At 39.2% G+C, this 20,911-nt stretch overlaps 1 protein-coding gene and 1 long non-coding RNA gene across 3 annotated transcripts in view; one reads left to right on the top strand and one right to left on the bottom strand.

The window, feature by feature from the left end:
* Positions 1-1,892, bottom strand: part of LRRC58 (leucine rich repeat containing 58) — a 13,813-nt gene extending 11,921 nt beyond the window's left edge. The window contains exon 1 of the mRNA XM_011373529.2: positions 1,155-1,892. Coding sequence (XP_011371831.1) covers positions 1,155-1,633 — 479 coding nt within the window. The 5' untranslated portion in view covers positions 1,634-1,892. The remainder of the gene's footprint in view (positions 1-1,154) is intronic.
* Positions 1,892-20,911, top strand: LOC111731085. 2 transcript variants are annotated; one of them, XR_002776955.1, is made up of 4 exons: positions 1,892-3,933; positions 9,591-9,993; positions 10,945-11,240; positions 20,597-20,911. It is a non-coding gene; the product is annotated as an uncharacterized LOC111731085 (long non-coding RNA). The 2 variants fall into 2 exon arrangements; XR_002776959.1 differs by lacking the exon at positions 20,597-20,911 and having other exon boundaries at positions 1,893-3,933; positions 10,945-11,642.

The following is a 20,911-nucleotide window of genomic DNA, read 5'->3' as shown; positions in this document are numbered from 1 at the left end:
TTAAGTTGGGCATATTCAGAGTAGTGTGATGAAATCTCGCTCCATCTTGCTCCATCTTGCCTGGGTTGTGAATCATTCCTTTGTCCAGTATGCTACCTACCCATTCATTAGTCACTTAGTAGCTGGCTCCATTATCATATCAACAGTCATGGTACCACACAGCTTGTGTTCAAGTAATCTTTATTTTACTTAATAATGGCCCCAAAGTACAAGAGTGGTGATGCTGGCAATTCAGATACAACAAAGAGAAGCCATAAAGTGCTTCCTTTAAGTGAAAAGGTGAAAGTTCTCTAAAAAGGAAAGAATAGAATAGTATGCTGAGATTGCTAAGATCTACAGTAAGAATTAATCTTCCATTTGTGTAATTGTGAAAGAAAAGGATACTTGTGCCAGTTTTACTGTCACATCTCAAACTGCATAGATTTCAGCCACAGTGCTTGTTAAGTGCTTAATGAGGATGAAAAAGGCATTAAATATGTGGGTGGAAGACATGAACATTGAAAGACCATATTCACTTTTATTACAGTATGTTGTTATAATTGTTCTATTTTATTATGCTATTAATTTCTTACTGTGTCTAATTTACAAATTAAATTTTATCAAGAATATTTATGAATAGAAAAATACATAGTATCTATAGGGTTCCATACCAGCTGAGGTTTCAGGTATCCATTGAGGGTCTGAAATCATAGCCCCTCCCATTCTCCATTATGGGGATCTACTGTACTACTACAGAGAGAGAATAGGGAGCAATCGACATTGTGGAAAGCAAGAGTTAAACCGGAGTACCTTTACGTCTTGCTAAAAGGCACAAACTTTGATCTACAGGAGTGGAAAACCACTAAAGACTTCGGGAGTAAGGAAGCGACAACCTCAGATTTACGTTTGTTTGAGAAGCTGCTCAGTTAGGATCACGCCCCCAGATCCAAGAAAGAAGACAGAAAAACTGCCCCCAAAATCTGCATAGGACAAACACAACTGTCACATTAGATTAGCCGAGATGGTCAGGTAGTACTCACTGTCAAAGAGTTAAAAGGGAGAGCCTGGAAGAAGACGCTAAGTGACAACTGAAAGGCGTCAAGACCAGGCCCGGCGCCCGGGGGCTTCCGGACACAGCTCCAGGCCTTCCTCCTGTCTGGGAGGGACCCGCTCACCTCCGCAGGTTCTCGATCTCCGCCGGGATGCTCTGCAGCTGGTTGCCGCCCAGGCTGAGGGTCTGCAGGGCGCGCAGCTCCAGCACCGAGGCGGGCACCTCTTGGAAGCAGTTCCCGCTGAGGTTGAGCACCTGAAGGCTGCGAGAGAGAGGCGACTGGGCCAGACCCTTGGGCAGCGCGCCGGGCCCGCCGAGCCGGTTGTTTTTGGCTAGCAGCGTGCGCAGGCCGCGAAGCGCCAGCAGCTCGGGCCCGAGCGTGGTCAACGCGTTTCCGCTCACGTCCAACAGCTGGAGGTGCGGGAAGCCACTGCCCAGCGCTCGCGGCAGCGACACCAGACGGTTGTGTGGCAGCAGCAGCCGCAGCACCGCCTCCCGTGCGCCGCGTCGCTCCTCGCCCCGCGACTCCAGCTCCGACTCCAGCGTCTCGGGGGACATGCTGAGACGCGACAAATTCAGTTCGGCCTCCCCGGCCTCCTCCATCCCGGCCGCCGCAGGCCGCGCGGCCCCGGAATCCGGAGATCGCCGCGCGACCCACAGGCCGGAGGATTTCGCAGCGCCCCGGAACCTGAACCGAGAGTTGCGTCAGAAGCGGCGAGGGCGGGCGCTAACCTTGCGCGCTCCCGCCGAGTCACGCGACGTGAGGCGGCGGGTGCGCGCGCCGCTCCGGGGCCTGGCTTCGCCTCACGCGGCGCGCGGCGCGGAGTGGGGACGCTGGGCGGAGGCCGGTCGGCTGTCACGTTGCTCTCTGAACCCGTCCGGGTTTGGGCAGCAGCGCTTTATAGTCCCTGGAGTCTCGCGACCTGACCCGGGAGTCCAGGGCCGCCTCGATAAACAGTCCGAGGGTTGGTTTTCTGGCCTTTAGGGTTCTCGCGCGTCACGATGCACCGCCCACTTAGTCTCCTGCTAGGAGACTACGGCCCCTAGGCTGTGGGATTCTGTGAGAACACAAGAATTTAGTGGTGATTCAACCCATTACAGCAAGCCCTAGGAATTTAAAGTCTGGGGATTAACCAAGCTGGCTTCGAAGTGCGAAGACAGCTGGACTAGAAATCAGAACCCCTGGCTCCTACCTCGGGCTCTGCTCTCTTTGGACAATGGATTTATTTCAGTTAATCCATCCGTAAAATATGAGTAATATACTTGCCCCGCTTTCCCTACAAGATTTTTTTTTTTTTTTTAAAGCATGATTAATGTATACTAAGGATGTTTCTCCATTTTAGCTATACAAGTACTTCTGTGGTTTTTGGTTTAAATTGTAGTGGCTAGAAAAATTAGGGAGCCGCGGACGAGGTTCCTCAATTTGCGATAGCTCGAACTAACTGATCGGTTTGAGAACTCATAAAGCATTGAGATTTTACTGCAGGTTAAAACCACAGTTTAACTGGGGAAACCCTGACTCTGGATTTAAATTACTACTTCTAATTAACATTTTCTCTTTTGCCCTAAACTCAATCTTTTCTGAAGTTACTTTTATAATTTTGAAGTCATGAATAGAAATGAGAAAAATATTCAGCATTTTTTACCAACCTTATGCATAAAAATGTTAAGAGATTGTGTATGATCAACGACATTAAATTGTTTTCCTTCCAAAAATTAGAATAAAGTTTTTCTTGCCAGTCTTTCGTATGAGAAGCTTTATGCTTCTTACCTGCTGCCAAATTTTAATTTCTAGGTGAGTTATAGTTGTAGCAGTATATACTTTGTCAGTTTAAACCAGGGATATGATGTTTTTAAAACCAATAGTGTCTTGCTTTTGAAACCTGTTTTAAAAGAGTCCTTTTAAAAATTAGGTCTTGTTTTGGATGAAGATCACATTCTGGCAGGAACCCTAATGTGTGAAAATCACAAATACTTAAAATAATACAGTTTCATGCTTTGAAAATGTATTTATGATGAAGTGACAGGAATGTAATGTAAAATGTGAAAAAGAAATAATTCTAATGTGATTCAGGAATAGTTAAGGTTACAGTATCAGTGAAATTAAGGAGGAAAGATGGAAATAGCCTCAATAATGGAAAATGAATTACCTGATAGAACGTTTTGAAGAAATGTTTAGATTAATATGAGAATACTCTTATTGATCATTTTAATAAAATCCTATCTCAGCTACCATAGGTGCATCTCTCTTCCTGGTGGCCACAGAAATCTAAATGAAGCAGCATCCAGCAACACTATAGTGGGCCTTGAAACTATCCTGTCAGGCTGGAGAGTTCTGAAAACCCTCTGGGAGGTGAAGAAGCTTTGGTGGCTTGTGGAGCTTCACAGTGCTAGGATCTGTCTTGTGGCTAGCAGAAGGAGATGCCAGGGAGTCAGTGGGGGCACTGGAGAGCGTAAAAAGAAAAGGAGACAACATAATGCATTATCTAAAGAAAGGGATGGATTTCAGGGAATTAGGAAAGTACATAGCATATTTGTCCACTTATCAAAACCTCACCATTAAGCTACTCTTGGGTCAAATTGACTGTATTTCAGGAGAAGTCTCCTGACTAGAATGTTAGTGAAAAAAGAAAAGAGACCAAATGAAGAGCACTTTGTCCTTTAGCCACCGTGTTTAAGTTTTCTTACGAGTACTTTTTTTTTTTTTTTGCAACAAATACAGCCATTATAAGTATTAAGTCTAATGGAGCTCCTTGCCGAGCTTTTGTTGCAACAGCTTAATAATAACAGTATCACCAAGCCTTCTCCCTGGGGACTGCCATGCAACAGTTCTTTTGAAGACATGCTTGACCCCACCTCACTTGCTTCTACCTGGCTGATCAGAGGGACCAGCTGTGATACAGGTAAGCTCTTTCAATAAAGAATCCATTTATTTGGGAGAAATTGCTGGCCATGATTGTGAAGTGGAGAACTAAATGATGGACAATATGACTGAAGAGTTTAGGTATCTACTCCAACTGTCTCTGGTCCCTTTACACTTAAATGTCCGCATAGAGCTTGGTCATAGATTTTTGATAGTTTTTCTGTAAAATGAGGTGAAAAGGGCACAAGCCTTAGAGACAATACCTGGATGCACTGCTGGAATTTTCTGCATCGGCATAGTTGATACTCATCAATAGTGTATGAACTTCTTTTTCTGTTTTTTCTTTTTTTTTCTTTTTCCTGTTATATAATGAAACTTTGTAAGAATGTTACACCAGATTCAATTTAATTTAGTTAATGCAATAAACACTTATTGGGTGCTTATGACATATGAAACACCATTGTGGACATATGAAAGAAAGACAAAGAGGACCTAGCCCTGCCCTTAGGGAACTTACAGTCTAATAGAGTTGATAAAGTTTGCAAACAAATAACTATGAAACTAAGTAGACAAGGTTATAAGAATATTTTTAATTATGGAGAAATGCTTATAAAACAGTGTCATGAGGAAAATTAAACTGCACACTAAACTATAAACAAATTGAGTTTTCTTAAAAAGTATACATATAAAGACTGAAAGAGAATACTGCAAAATGTTAACAGTAGTTCTATAGGTGATAGACTTAAAAGTGATTGTAATATTCTTCTTTATTACTATTTTTTCAAACATTTTTAAATGATGAATCTGTGTTTCTATTAGAATAATTAAAATAAGCTTTATTAAATGAGAGTACTATAAAGTACAAAATTCAGTGGAAGTACAGAGGGAATTGGGAAGGCTTTAAGATTTATGTCTTTCATAATGATGAAAAACTTTCCATCTCGGAAATAGATAATGAAATTTTATTGAGTTGAAAAGGTATATTATATTCCTACAACTTTTTTTCTTTATAACATTTGACCAATCTCTCAACTATAGCTCTAGTAGCTGCTAGCTGGCATATTAGCTTTTAAATTTTATATTATTTTAGATATGACTTTAAAATGTTTTACTACATATAGCATAGAGAGCTATTTTTCAAATCAATAGTTGTTGTTAATCACTAGTCATTTTCCTAGGTAGAATAGATGGACATGGTGAAGAATCTCTCTACTTGTCTCGTTGACCCTAGAAATGCTCTTTTTGATCATTGACTGGCAAGGGCTGTTCCTTTATCCTCGTGTTCAGTATCTGTTAATATTCAACCCATGAATACATATTCTTTAAGGTTTACTAGGCCTCTAGAAAAGAGACATTATAATATTCCATGAGCCAGCTGCCTCATCAGCCCATGCTGTTTTCTTGATGGATGGCCTGGGTGATGAAACTTCCCATGGTGTATGGTGAAGTTGCAGAGGTTTGTCAGGACAGAATTTAGGTGGCATACACAGGCTTCAGCTAACTTGAAAGGTGAGAGCTTGGTTCTATATAACACAAGATAGATTATTTCCTCTCTCTATGCCTCAGTTTCCTCACTTATAAATGGAGATAATAATAATACCTATTTCATAGGCTTATTTTGAAGATTAAATTTGGCATTTGTAAGCATTTGATATATAGTTGTTATTATTATGATGTATAATAGACCTGGAGGATTGTAGTAGGTTCTTTTTCTTTTTAATAGATCACAGGAAGAAGAGGAGGCAGGAAAATATGCTGAGAAGATATAATAATCTTACTTTTCTTTCTTTAAAATAGTAAAGGACAAAAAAATATGTAAAGAAATAATTGCTACATAATGTGATTCATGCAACAACAAAAGTTTGTTCAAGATATGGAAAAGGGAATGATGAACTGGACATGGATCAGGGAGGGCTTTGAGAAGTGCCACTGGGGCAGAGTTTTGAATGATAAGTGAGTAGTGGGGGGCGAATGAGGGTAGTGATGATGGGGACATGCCAGTCAAGGAAGATTTGGACAGTATCATAACTTAAGGCTGGTCCTGGTGGACCTTGAAAGGTGGGAGGAGTAGTGAAAGATGAGCCCAGAGAGGGAGAGTGGATCCAGCCTGGGAGTTAAGATTGCCCTTCCTGTATGTAGATGTACATTTGTGTCAGAGCTTCTTAAAGGGGTTTACTGTTCCCTGAGCCCTTTTCTCCCACCCCTTCCAGAGCTGTCCTAGGCTTTTTAATTCCATTCCCATTAAAGTGAAGCCCTAGCCAGGCAGGCTCATTTAAGTACTTCCTCTCGGTTATGAGAGGAAGCAGAGTTTGCCACCCCAAAATGTGCCTTTTTAGGGTATTGATTATTTTAAGCTGATTAGTTTTAAGAAACAAAAGACTCAGGAAAAACCTTTGACCTTCTCTGTAACTGCCTAAAACAATTTAAATAGAGGACCTGATCCAGGAAAGGAGCTATCATCATAGATAACTATTGTTTAATATGGACTAGTATGCCATACACAGGGAGGAACCTAGCAAGGTTCCTTTGATCAAAGTCCGCTCTGTGTCCCATTGTTAAAGATGGCCCAGTAAATATTTGTTTACTGAACATTTGCTTTTCCATCTCCATACGAATTGCCTTCCTGTCCTTTGAAGTCCCAAACTACAACCCATCTTTTCTCCTTTAAGTCTCAGTTGCCTGATTTGTCCTCGGGTCCCACATTCTTATGGACTGCGCGTCCCCCCCCCCGCCCCCCCCCCACCGCACCGGATGTACATATGTTATAACTTTGGTTATTTTCTCTTGTTAATCTGTCTCATCTCCATTTGATTATTAGACCAGCGAGAAGAACTTAGAAGGGTAGAAAGAAAATTATTTTTCCTTCCCTACAGTTGTTTTTATCCATTTGAGAAGCATCGCTCCATAACTTCCCAGATACACGTGTATATCTACTATTTATGGCTCCTCTACTGTTGACTTTCCCCCAGCAACATCCAGAAAGGCCAGCAACAGTTGTTTGTGAAGTTGTCACTGACCCCTCAAATATCATCTCAAGGTAGACTATGATTCAAATGAATTCAAATATGACTCACTTAGAGGGACAGATTTGTATATTAGAGAAATATAGTTCCAGATTCACATACACATTTGCATTGGATCAGCCTGAGTGAACTTGATTTGGTGGATATCCCACATGGCATACCAAGGTGCTGGAAGTTTCTGTCTGCAAAGGGTGCATCTGGTAGGGGTTTAGTCTAGAGGTGGTATCTGTTAAGACCTTCCTCAGATGCCACAAGGGGTGGCTGAATTATGCTGGTCAACACTCTTCCATGGCTAAGGCAAATTTTCTATCTTTTTGTTTCTTATAGAATGTCTTTCTTTTTGGTGACTGTCAGCATTCTTCTACTTGTTCAGGGTGCAGGTGAGACACTTTTCAAAAAAAACTTTGTAGATGTTTCTGAAACAACTTTGGAGATAGTGAAGAAAATAGTGATTTGGAGATTTTTAAAAATTTATTTGATGGGAATAACAATGCCTTGTGGAGTAGTTATATTGCAGATTTTTTATTTATTTGATGGAAATAACAATGCTTTGTTTCATAAGAAATGATGAACAGATGAGGAAAATACAGCAGACATGAATTGTAAAGCATTATTGTTTACTCATTTTTTTAATTAAAAGATCCTCCCAACCCCCTAAGTTGTTTTTTTCCATTTGAGGCTATATCTGGATAACTACACTTATTCACACCTATAATATGAATGCCCCCAATTAAAAAAAAAAAATAGACTCCCTACCTCTGCACCCCTCCCCTGCCCAGCCCACACTTCAAGTGACTCTGGCAAGTGCTGGGAGTATAGTACCACAGAATATTTGAAATCAGATCTGTCCTGAAAAATCTGGATGGGCAGTCAATGCAGTCAACTTATACTCAATTCTTCAAAAATGTTGAGATGAACAGTATATAGATGTTGAAAATGTAATGTAATTCAGCTAACCGAAAGTATATATGCAAAAATTTCTTTAAAAAAAATGTATCCCAAATCTGCAATATAACTACTCCACAAAGTCATCAAACACATTTATAGTTTTCAGGGATATGCTATCTCTTAGGGACTGACGCAGTTCTGCTGGTTGCTTAAAGATAGCAGCAGCTTGAAGGCATCCTCAGCCTCCAGAGATCTACTCAGGAGTTAGTGCAAGGCCTGGTCCACACAGATTACATTTACCGGCTCTTTTCTTTTGATGCTTGAGTGTGTGTGTGTGCGCACACGTGTTTGTGTGCGTGCACGTGTGTGTGTGAGTAGTGGGGAGCAGAAGGGCAAAGCGAGATGGTAATTCACTCATTGGAATAACCCAACCAAAGAAATTACAGGAATGAGTATGTATGTAGGTGAGAAAGAGAAAGGTGTGTTCTAATAATATCTTACATTTTGTAGCAATATTGACGGACCTAATACTACGTGCTAGGTACTACAGTAGGTGCTTTAGATATAGTATCTTTCTACAGTTTTCAGAGTGTTTTCTCACCTTATTAGCGTTTTGCTGAGCCCTTGCCTTGGCTTCTAGGCCTTGGGAAGCTTAAGACACATGGTCTAGAAATAATACAGTGTTATAGATTCAAGTAGGACTACCTACTGACACATCAGTCAGAAAATATCTTTTATCTTACCAATTACATCATCAGGAGATCATGTTTCATGATTTGCTGGCTAGAACCTTTGGGTTCCCGAGGCTGAAACTCTTTCTTTTGGGGCCAGAAAGGGTGTAGCTGCAACAAGACCTCCTGGGTATAACTTGAGAAGCTAGAATCAAGGGTTCCTCATAAGTAAACTACATATTTTGAGAGATTTGGAGGAGGGGCAGTTTACTGAGGTATCTACTCTTCTAGTCCATTCCTTCTTTCCCTCTGCAAAATGATGGAAACATATTATATACAAACTACCTAAGGTCCCAAGGTATTTCATAACAACCCTGGGGCAGGTGTTCTTATCCTAATTATACACAAGGAAACTATAACTCAGATTAAGTGACTTGCTCAGTGCCAAATGACTAGTGAGAGGGATTTAGAACTAGAACTTGGATTTACACATTTTCAGACTAAAATTTGTTTATAACTATAATCCACTGCTTTTTTATTATAACCACATTTGACAAATAACAATAATTTGAGCAAGGCTTGAAATGAAACATAGGCTTTTCTTAGTCCTGAGCATTCAACTGGGACTGGAATATACCATAGCATTCCTATGTCTCCAGCTTACCCATTGCAGATCTTGGGATGTCTCATTTCCAAAACACATGATCTTGCTATATAAATTTTGTTTGTTCTGTTTCTCTGAAGAAGCCTAATATATCGAGTACATTTCTTAAGTGTTTTCAAAGTGCTAGACATATTTCCTGAATTAATTCACTTAATCTTTATACTAATACTGAGGTAGGAACTGAGGAAAGAGCATTGTTCTGAGCCTAACATAATGCAGGGAAAGACAGAACAGAACACACACACTGCAAGTCTCACCTTTCATGCCCATCACTGGGTTCATTCCTCCAGCCTTCCAGTGATTTTATAAATGCTGAATTCTCTGTGCTGAGTTCTTATCTGCTAGAAATAACTAGAGTGATTTATCTGTTATTAAACCCTACCTGGTACAGCAGCATTCACTGGCCTTCCTAAGTACTTTACTAATTTAATTTCTTCTTTGACCTTCTCAGTGTCTACAGAAGAGGTACGGGCCCACGCTTTCACTGATGTTACCGTCCCCTGCCATTTCTCCTTTGTGGAGGTCACAGAAAATCTTGAGTTTTCTTGGGAAAAAGAAGACATCCAAGGGGAACATGAAGTAGAAAATGATTAGGATGTTATCACTTCTTTAGTTACTATGATTTTTTGACGTTTTCTCAAAGTTGATTTACCAGTTTCACAATAATACAGAGCAACTAGAGGACCAGAACTACTTGTATGAGGGAAGAGTCTCCGTGGATTGGACTGAAATTTCTGAGGGGACTCTATCACTTTTACTCAGAAATGTGGATTTCATGGATGAAGCCATCTACAAGTGCTCAGCCATCACACCACATGGAAGAGGCAAAAGTACAATTAAACTAACAGTAGAAGGTAAGGAAATTTATTAGATAATCTTGGCTTCGAGCTCTGTCTCTTCATAGGGTTTTCTCTTCTAGTATCCTCACTTTTTCTTTTCTACTCAAATTATTATAGGCTCTTTTCATTCCCATAATGAGAGTCAGGTATTTGGAAGTTCAGTTCACCTTAGCAAAAAATATTGCTCTGAACCAAAGCTGCTGTATCTGCACCTATTATTCAAACAAGCAGACCATCAAAACAAAACAAAACACTGGCCTGATTTCAATCTCACCAAGCAAATTATAACACTGAAAACCAAAATGTTAAATAACAGTATTCTTATATGAAAACTCTGAGATATGGTATGTGGCTTAGTAAGAATAGCCCTGAATTGGGAGTTGGGATGCCCAAATGCTAATTGTGGAATATTCTGGACAACTCATTTAGCTTTTCTGGGCTTCATTTTCTCACTATTAACATGTAGGATTGGACTAGACCAGTGGATCTTCATAGTGCCCCAGGGATCCGCATCTTTCTTAGGATTACATGGAGAATGGTCTTGTCACCAGAGATCTCATGGGGGAGGGTGGGGTAGGGGTTGAGGTGGAGGGCGAAAGAAGGCATGTCAGAATTCCTCCAGGGTAGGGTTGGAAGAGATTAGAAGGTGATGGTGAGAATCATTTGTTATTTCCTATAATTCTCAGCAGGGTAGCTGAGGTAAACAGTTCGAAATGAACCCTCCAAAGAGGGAAAGATTCCAAAAATAAACACAGCAGTAATAGATGAGAGCTGCAAGGCAGGAGCATACATGTCTCCTGATTTTCTCTCACCGTACCTGGTTGAAAATTTTAACTACAGTGAACCTCAAGATCTTTTGCCAAATAAGAGTTATTGTAAAAGCCCAGGGCAAGATTTCTGCTAGGCCAAACCTCCTGGGGCTGAAATAAAAAAGGAACTACTTGTTTTATTACTTTTTCTAACCAGATTCTGAAATGCCCCAAGTGCAGTTTGATAGGATTGATGATGAAGCTGTGGCCAAATGCATCTCCAGGGGCTGGTACCTCGCATCCAATGTGACCTGGCCGGACTGGGCCGAGAGGGAGGGCCGAGAGGGACCTGAGCAACCATAGTACCATGGAGGTCCTGGAGAAGCAGATGAATGGCTTCTTCAGGGTTTTCTCCATCCTGAAATACCCTGTCAAGTTGAATGAAAAATATATCTGCTGCATAACAGACAGATGTGAACCACCAGCCCTTCAGAATCATCTGCAAGTACCCGAGTAAGTGAGTGAAAGCAGGGTATGTTTCACCACAGAGAAGTCATTGGTTACTAATAATTACTGAATGCCAAATGTATCAGGCACTTCTGGGCACTTTGGAGATTTAAAGAAGCATCAGGAACATAAGCCTGTAGCCTGGGACAACAGAAGGTGATGAGATGGAGTCTCTTTGGGTTTGAAAAGAGACCACACACTTCAGGGACTGACAGCTTTCATCCTGATTGATATGGCTGTTACTAATGATGAGGCTTCTGTTCCCCTGCTAAGGACATCAGCTTTATGATGTGACAGGCTGAATAGTCATAGCTGCCATTTATCAGCCTCTCACCACATGCCTGGCACTTTATATATTTCATTTTAAGTCCTTGACTCAACCCTGCAAGGTAATTGTTGTTCCCCTCCTATGTGAAGAATCCAACAAGTTCAATACTTTGAACTTCTAATAAGCCCTAGAGTTAGGATTCAAACTCATTCTTTCTGAGTCCAAACTTCATGTATCTTATTATACCACACAGCGTTTCTATATCTAAGACCACAGACTGCCTGAATAGATATGAATCATATAAGTCTGGAGAAGTGTAATAAGTAATGTGTAATAAGTAATGAGACCAGAAATGAAGTCACTGCTCCACTCTTGAATCCTGGACAGTCTTAACATTGCTCTCTAAATATATTCTGGGAAATCTAGCAGTTCTTTGATGGAGTCCTTGAGAGAAAATTTGATGGATAATTTTTTGTGTTGTTTCTATTCTAGACTGTTCCCACATTCCTCAGGGAAGGATTCAAAGACTTGAGAAAGCATATAAAAAAAGGAATATTTATTTATTGAACACATGCTCTGTGCTAGGGCAGACCTAGGTACATACCCACAGTAACCACTGAGGTAGATACTAACATTACCCCATTGAGCAGAAAAGAAAACTGAGGGTGAAAGGTAAATTACCAAAGGCTGCATAGCTGAAAGTGTTAGAACCTAGGATTTGAACCCAGGTTTAACTATTAACAAAGGCCTGGGGACTTTCCACTATAACATGGTTGACTCAGGGACAGTATGTTCCTTGCACTATAGTATCCACAGCCCCAGGCAGAGTGACCAGTCTATGCAGCCACGTGTAGCCTCACCTGCCTCTGGTGATGGTGGTGATTAATTTTACACCATAAATTAATTTTTTCTACTTTCCTGTGTACTTGACAGTCCTTACCACGACCTCCTTGAAGGGTTAGATCTTGCAGGGACTTTAGCCATCATGTTCTACAAAGCACAACATAAAAGAGTAAGGAAACAGAAGTTTAGAGAGGTAAGATAGTTGTCCAAGGTCATACAGCCTCTGTACAAGAAGTGTAAAGGGAGTCTGACTTCATACAAAGATTGACAGGTCACCTTTCAGGTCTGATCAACATGGGCATGGCAATTAATTAAAGCATTCAAGACACTTTTGCAATACTGGCTCTCCCAGTAACTATCTGTGAATATTATATAACTGTTAAAATTACTCACTAAAATTTTTAATGGTATAGGGAAAGGCTCACAATATAATGTTAAATTTAAACAGGCAAGTTGTAAGCTTGTATGTGTAGTATGAACCCAAGTTGTTTAACTGTATGCAGATTAAAAAGATAGTAAGTATAATAATAATTATTAACATCAATTACCGGTTGCATTGTGAAATTATAGGCAATTTTTATTTTCTTCTTTTTACTTGTCTATATTATGTAATATTCTATAATAAATATGCTATTATTTTATAGTCCAAAAGAGCTATACTTAAAAAAAATCTTTTAAAATATCTTTATGAAATATAATTCACATGCCATAAAATTTATCCATTTTGAAGTATGCAATTCAGCTGTTTTAATATATTCACAGAATTGTGCAACCATTATCATTATCTAATTTTAGAACATATTTATTACCCTAAAAAGAAATCCAGTGTCCATTAACAGTCACTCTCCATTTCTTCCCCTGCTCCCCCAGTCCTAGGCAAACACCTCTACTTTCTGAACAATACAGATTTACCTATTTGGACCTTTTGTATAAACGGAATCATACAATATGTGGCAACTGGCTCCTTTTACTCAGCATAACTCTTTCATGGGCTTATTGGTGATTCCTATATCTTCTCTGGAAAAATATTCATTTAAATTATTTTCCCGTAAAAAATGGGCTACTTACTTTTTTATTGTTGAGTTGTAAGTCTTCTTTATATATTTTGGATACCCTTATCTAATATATGACTTATAAATATTTTCTTCCCTTCTGTGAATTATCTTTTCACTTCTTGATGGTGTCCTTTGAAACAGAAAAGTTTTTAATTTTAATGAAGTTCAGTTTATCTATTTTTATTGTCACTGGCTTTTGGTGTCATATCTTAGAAATCATTGCCTAATCCAAGATCACAGAGATATACTTATGTTTTCTTCTAAGAGTTTTATGATTTTAGCTCCTATATTCAGGTCTATGATCCATTTTAAGTTATTTTTTGTATGTGATATGAGTTAGGAGTCCAACATCATTCTTTTGTTTATAGATATTCAGTCTTCTCAGGACCATTTATTAAAAAGACTATTCTTTACTCCCATTGAATTGTCTTGACATCTTTGTTAAAAACCAACTGACCATAAATATAGGGTTTATTTCCAGGCTCTCTATTCCATTCTATTGAACTACGTATCTGTCCTTATACCAGTATCACACTATCTTGTTCACTATACCTTTTTAGTAAGTTTTGATCCAATGAAGTGTGAGTCCTCCAACTTTGTTCTTCTTTTTCAAGATTGTTTTGGCTATTCTTGTTTTGACATTTCCATATGAACTTTAGGATCAACTTGTCAATTTCTACAAAAAAGGAACCTGGGATTTTGGTAGAGAATGTGTTGCATCTATAGATCAGTTTTGGGAGTACTGCCATCTTAACCATATTGTCCTCCAATCTATGAACATGATGTCTTTCCATTTATTTAAGTCTTCTTTAATTTCTTTCAATGATATTTTGTAGTTTTCAGTGTATAAGTCTTGTACTTTTTTTTGTTAAATTTATTCCTAAGTATTTTATTCTTTTTGACACTTTGTAGATGCAATTGTTTTCTTAATTTTAATTTTGAAATGTTTTTGCTAGTATAAAGAAATACAATTGATTTTTGTACATTGATTTTGTATCTTGCAACCTTGTTGGATTTCTTTATTAGTTGTAATAATGTTTTTTGTGAATTCCTTGGTATTTTTCATATATAAGATCATGTTGTCTGTGAATAGAGACAGTTTTATTTCTTCCTTTCCAATCTTGATTACTTACATTTCATTTTCTTGACTAACTGCCCCAACTGGAACCTCCAGTACAATGCTGAATAGAAGGAGTAGGAGTAAATGTCCTTGTTTAGTTCCTGATCTTAAGAACAAAGCTTTTTAAGTGTGATATTAGCTGTGGGTTTGTTGTAGATTATCTTTATTAGATTGAGGATATTGTCTTCTATTGCTGTTTTTCCCAGTGTTTTTATCATGAATGAATTTAGAATTTTGCCAAATGCTTTTTCTGAATCTATTGAGATAATTATGTGGTCTTTATCCTTTATTAATATGGTACATTACATTGATTGATTTTTGTGTATTGAACTGACTTCCTATTCCTGGAATATATCACACTTGGTCATGGTATTTAATCCTTTTTTACATGTTTACAGGTATGTTGTTGGGGATTTTATATGTATATTCATAAGAGATATTAGTCTGTAGCTTTTTCTTCCTGTGATGTCTTTATTTAGTTTTGGTATCAAGATAATATGCCTCATGGAATAAGTTGAAAAGCGTTCCCTTATCTTCTGTTTTTTGAAAGAGTTTGCAAAGGATTGGTGTTAATTCTTCAACTTTTAGTTTTGTTTATTTTCTCTGTTGTTCTCCTATGCTCTATTTCATTTACTTCTACTCTAGTCTTTATTATTTCCTTCTTTCTGCTTGCCTTGGGTTTAGTTTGATTTTCTTTTTTAGTAACTTAAGGTAGAAGGTTAGGCTATTGAATTGAGATCTTTCTTCTTTCTTCTTCTTTTTTTAATATAAGAATTTACAGCAGTGATTTTCCTCTGAGTGCTAATTTAGCTGCATCTCATAAGTTTTGGTACGTTATATTTTCATTTTCATTCATCTCAAAGTATTTTCTAATTTCTCTTGTGATTTCTTCTTTGATCCATTATTTAGGGTTGTATTGTTTAATTTCCACATATTTTTTACTTCCTAAATTTTATTCTGTTATTAAGTTCTAATTTCATTCTATTTTAATAACCTTTGAAAATGTGAAGTGTGAGCATTGGGTGGAGTAGTGGTTCTCCAAGCAGCATTCTCAGACCAGCAACATTGGAGCCATCTGGAAGCTTGCTGGAAATGCAGATTTTCAGGCCCCACCCAAGACCTCCAAAAACTCTGCGGATAGGCCAAACAATATATGTTTTAACAATATATGTTTGAACCACTCTCAAATTCAAGATCCACTGGTGTAGAGTTTTGGCCTTCTGAGTTGGCAAAGACACCCAGAGCATCTCTGGCCTTTCCCTCCCCATGAGGCTGGAGTGCCATCTCACAGCCATGAGTAGCAGTTGAAGAAAGCAGAGCTCTTGGATCCTTGCCCCATTCCAGTAAAACAGGATGAACTGGGCAGACTCACAGATTTAAATGTCCTGGTTTGTGTTGTCCTTTCCTTTAAAGAAAAAAAAAAAAGACTTATTAAGCCTTTCCCACATATTTAGGAGTAGAAGTCTTTGACCATTACAGTGAGCCATAGACTCTCTTCTGAGACACTAAGATAAGTTATTAATGTTTTGACTTCAAGGAAATCCCTTTTTTATGTCCTCCTAAATTTCAACCTAGGAAAGATTCTGGAAATGCCTAAAAGGTGCCTATATTTTACTTTAATTTACCTCCTTTTATGGGCTTTGAGGTTTGACATATGCTTATTTTTCTAGCCTCATAGCTTTGTTTTTCAATATAAAGCCCTTGCTCATTGCTCTGAGCTTACTAACTCCTTGTGGTTTCTTGATCGTATTTATTTATTTTTTACTCTGTGAATCCTTTTTAGAGACATTGAGGTGCCTTTCTTTTCTTGGATTTCCTCATAGACTCCTGCCCATCCTTCAAGATTTGTTTCAGACTTTAAATCCTTAATTCTCTTATTCTCATTTCCATTTATTTGATTCATTCATGAAATATTTCTTGGGCAACAACTCTGTGCCAGATACTCTTTTAGGCATTAGAGATGCAACAAGAAACAAATCTCTGTTCTCATGGTGCTTATATGCTAGTAGTGGTGTAAAATAGGTAGTAAATAAACATTAAAATAATATGTTTTGTGTCACAGTACGAGTCCCCTTAAATTTCAACACCTAAAAAAATATCCTGAAAATGCCTAAAACCCCCTATACTTTACTTTTTTCACCTCCTTTCATGGAAGGGAGATGGGAAAGAGAGAATTTAGGGGGACGGAGGGTTGCAATTTAACTATGCTGTCCATAGAAAGCCTCACTAAGTAGTTAAATTTTAACAAAGATTTATAGGAAATGTGGAAGCCAAGCCTTGAAGTGGGCAGGGGCTGGTGGATTTGAGGAACAGCAGGGAGACCAGTGGTTGGAATGGAGAGAATGTGTGGGAGAGGGTAAAAGATAATATCAGAAAGATAACAGGTGGTTGGATTGCATGGTGCCTTATAGGCCATTGTAAGGGTTTGGCTTTTGCTTATACTATGGGAAGAGATGGAAAACTATTAGAAACATAATACTTTATGATTATTGAAACATAAATATGGGAGTTGTCTGGGGGACCTGATGGGTTTGGCTTTGGAAGAGATGGAAAGCTATTAGAGAGTTTTGAACAGAGGAGTAAAATGATGTGACTTATATTTTAAAAGTATCTTTCTGTCTACTTTTGAGGAAAGACCCAAGAGAAGCCAATGTGAGAACAGGGGAACCAGTTGGGAGATTGTTACAATAATACAGATTAGAGAAGATGATGATTTGGTTCAAGGTGGTAGTAGAGGAAGTGGTGAGAAGAGATTGGATTATGTGTATATATTTGAAGGTAGAGTACCTAGGATTTGCAGATAGATTAGATGATGATATGAAGGAAAGAGAGGAGTCAGCTATAACTAAGGTTTTTGCCCTGAGAAACAGGAGGAGTGGAGTCGTCGTTTATTCTGATCAGGAAGTCCTGGAGTTTGGCTTGGGATGTATTAAGTTAGAGACGCCTATTTCGGATATTTGAGGGACAATGCTGAGTAGGTGATTGGATATGAAATCAGAGTTTAAGAGAGAGGTCCAGGCTTGAAACACAAATCTGGGCATTGTCAACCAACAGATGATATTTCAAATTATGAGATTAGATGGGCTCACCAAGGAAATAGTCATAGATGGAGAAGAGTAGACACAGAGCCCTGGGACCCTAGAACATTTGCAGGTCAGAAAGAAGAGAAACCAAGAAAGGAGAATGAGAAGGAGCGGACAGTAAAGTAGGAGGGAAACTGAGAAAGTGTCATGACCTGGAAACCAAATGAAAAAAAATGTTTCAGAGAGGAAGTTGTGTGATGACCTGTGTGAAAAGCTGCTGATGGGTCAAGTAAGATGACAAGTAAGATGACTGAGAGTAGATCATGTGAGAAGAGGAGCATGAGCAGTGTTTGGATTCTGAGAATAGATCACTGGACAATTAACATAGAGGACAGTTTGTTTTTCAAAGAGGAGCAGCAGAGAAATGTATATTAACTGAGAAAGTTATAGGGTCTTGTTTTTCTTTTTTCTTTTTTTATATGAGAGAAATAATAGCTTGTTTGTATGTTGATAATGAAGAAATGGAGAGCATGAAGTTGATGTAGGAGTGGAAGGATTTGCTTTACCTAAGATTATGAAAAAGGGGGTAAGACAAAGCATGTGGGCACAGATGCACATAGGCAAGTGGTATGGTAGTGGGTACTTGTGGAAATTCTTTTCTGCTTGCTTCCAATTTTCTTAGTGAAAGAGGAGGCAAGTGTTCAGCTGAGTGTGAGGCTGGAGATGGTGGTGTGGAAGGTTTGAGGGGAAGGAATGAAATAGTCACCTAGGAGAGTAGGAGGGAATAACAAAAGAAACATAACAGACTTTCTGGGCATTACTAAAGGCACTTCTGAGGTTCATGGTCATGTAATTAAAGTCAGAACCCTCAGCATGGTTGTGTGTTTTTCTCCAGCCACATTCAGCTGCTTGTGTGTGGACAAAGAATGGGAGAAGAGTTGGGTTAACCAGAAGTTGAGGTTGTGTCATGCAAATATGACAAAAGAAGATAAATACATACTAGAGAGTGATGATAATAATCATTCATGAGAGGTAAGCTGGGTTAGGAAGGATGAAGGATGCAAAGGGACAGTGAAAAAGGGGTAGGATCATTTGGTTTTAGGCCCTGATGGCAGCCAAAGAATTTTTAGAGTTTGGTACTAAGATCTTGAGCTGGAAGGATAGAAGGTAGTGGTTGGATAGTTTCAGTGCTTGAAAATGAGATAATGGAGTGGTTGTGGTTATTGTTAATGATGAAATCTAAGTTCTAACCATGGGGAGGGGGGCTAAGATAAGATGGAAAACAAGACCTTCAGAGAAAAGGTCCAAGGGAAGTCAATGGATGGATTAGGTCCAAGGGAAGTCAGTGGATGGGTTATACAGGAAATAGCGATGCCAAGAATTATGACAGAAGTGATGTTGTACAGCTTCACAGAAAGGAGCTAAAATCAAGGAAGGATGGTGGGGAGAATAGGAGACCGTTAGTTGGAAGGGCAATGGATAGAAAGTTTAATGACTTGAGATTTTAAGCTAGACATTTAAGAGAGAAGGGAGGGAGGATGATCTGGAAGCTGTAATGAGAAGTAAGGAATTCACCCACCCCAAATATAGGAAGAATGCTGGAAAGAAAGCCAGCAGTACTTGCAAGGGCTGGTGGGGAAGAAGTGTCCTCAGATGAGAGCCAGATTTCAGCCAGATTTCAGTCTGAGCAAGAGGCCGAGGAGGGTATTAACAGAAGAAGTTGAGACTAAAAGGGGTTCACTAATGATTGATAGCAAATTCCAGAGGGAACAGTAGAAGGGTTTCAGAAAGTTGGGAATGGGTTGGAAATGGGGTCAGAAGAAGGAGGGTACAGAACCATATGGGGCTTGGAGTCCACAGGATGAAGGATACACTGGAGGTCTGGGGCTTCTTGTGGTGTAAAACATGAATAGGGAAAAGGACATAATTAGATTAGATATGGTGGTCTCAAGGCAGACCCTGATGGCAAAGTTCTAAAAATTACGGGGGGAAAGAGGGTCAGGGTATTATCAGGAGCACACAGAGTTCTGAAGTCCTCTCTTCACTCTCTGTGATGGAGATGCGAAGGCTAGGGTGGAACAGCTTATCTGGTACATGAAACTCTGGGACTACCCTTTTATTCTTGAGGTGATGGTGTAGAAGTTGGAGAAAGAGAAGCAAGATACCCACATACAGTAGCTCAGGTTGTGCATATTACAATTCAAGGGTGCTCCATTTACATAGACTCTAATTTGACTGGCACCCCTGAAGGAGTGCAATGTGACTGCCCTGGAAAAACACACTCTCCATAGTACCTCAAACACATTGTATCTGCAAACTTATTGCGTTGCTGAAATTCATTATTCATCTTGTCAGGAAACTGAATTCCTTACAAGCAGGAACCTCTCTCTCTCTTCTGGCTCCTGACAAATAGTAGGCTCTTGGAATAGGTGTTGTTAGCTCTTAATTCCTGAGTCTTAACCATCATGGCCTCAGAGATACAAAAATAACTTGGAACCTTGAAGTGGAAATGCAGAACCTCTTTCTTTCTTTTCTCAGGATACATCAGGAGCATCCTCTATTTTCCCCCCATGGGTTCACAAGTTAATCAGCAGATTCTGCAGCTCTTCCTGGGCTTGGCATGGAATGTGGAGGGATTTGCTCACTGATGACATCAGCTTCATTTATCTGTGTCTCAGCGCCATAAATCTAACAGATGCAGTGGTGCTATTCCAAGGCCCTGGGCCTGTTTTGTTTCTGTTTTCCTTCTCTCTCTGAAAGTTGATAGCAAATATCCCATTCCAGTCCCTTTTCTCTTTTGGCTTCTGTAATTATTCCCCAAACAGTATAGTTAAATGAATGAATGAATAAATCAGAATTTTATCTGACAAATGCAAGAGTTGCTAAAGGTGAATGAATTATTTGAGTACCACTGCTCTTAACAAGTGAGAATTCATTTTTTATAACTGTTCTTTCCTGAGTAACTTTCAGAAATACACTGTAGCTGAATGCAGGGTATGTCTCTGATGCAAAACTCCAGCCAGCCATGTTTCCTTTCTTTCTCCTTTTTTCAGGGAGAAGGTATCCTCCTACATCTGACTACTGTTAAGAGATTTGAATCGCATCTGCCTAAGAACCAAACTGTCTTGCCCAGAGCGCCTCGTTTTCTCGTATGGATGATATTCTTCTTGTCCTAGGCACCTATCTGCCATAAACAGAAAAAAAGTAAGGGGGTAACAGGACCAGTGTGTTGAATATTGACTAAAATTATAGGAGCTCCCCTATTTTGTTTATCTTAGGTCTTTATGTTGAAGTGTTGTTTCTCTTTAATTCTGTTTTACTTACAAGATTTACTTTTATTTGGCCTATGCTTCTTACATGTTACGATA

The sequence above is a fragment of the Pteropus vampyrus genome, unplaced genomic scaffold (assembly GCF_000151845.1).
Source record: "Pteropus vampyrus isolate Shadow unplaced genomic scaffold, Pvam_2.0 Scaffold1, whole genome shotgun sequence".
Lineage (NCBI taxonomy): Eukaryota > Metazoa > Chordata > Mammalia > Chiroptera > Pteropodidae > Pteropus > Pteropus vampyrus.
This window is presented reverse-complemented; position numbering and strand designations above follow the sequence as displayed.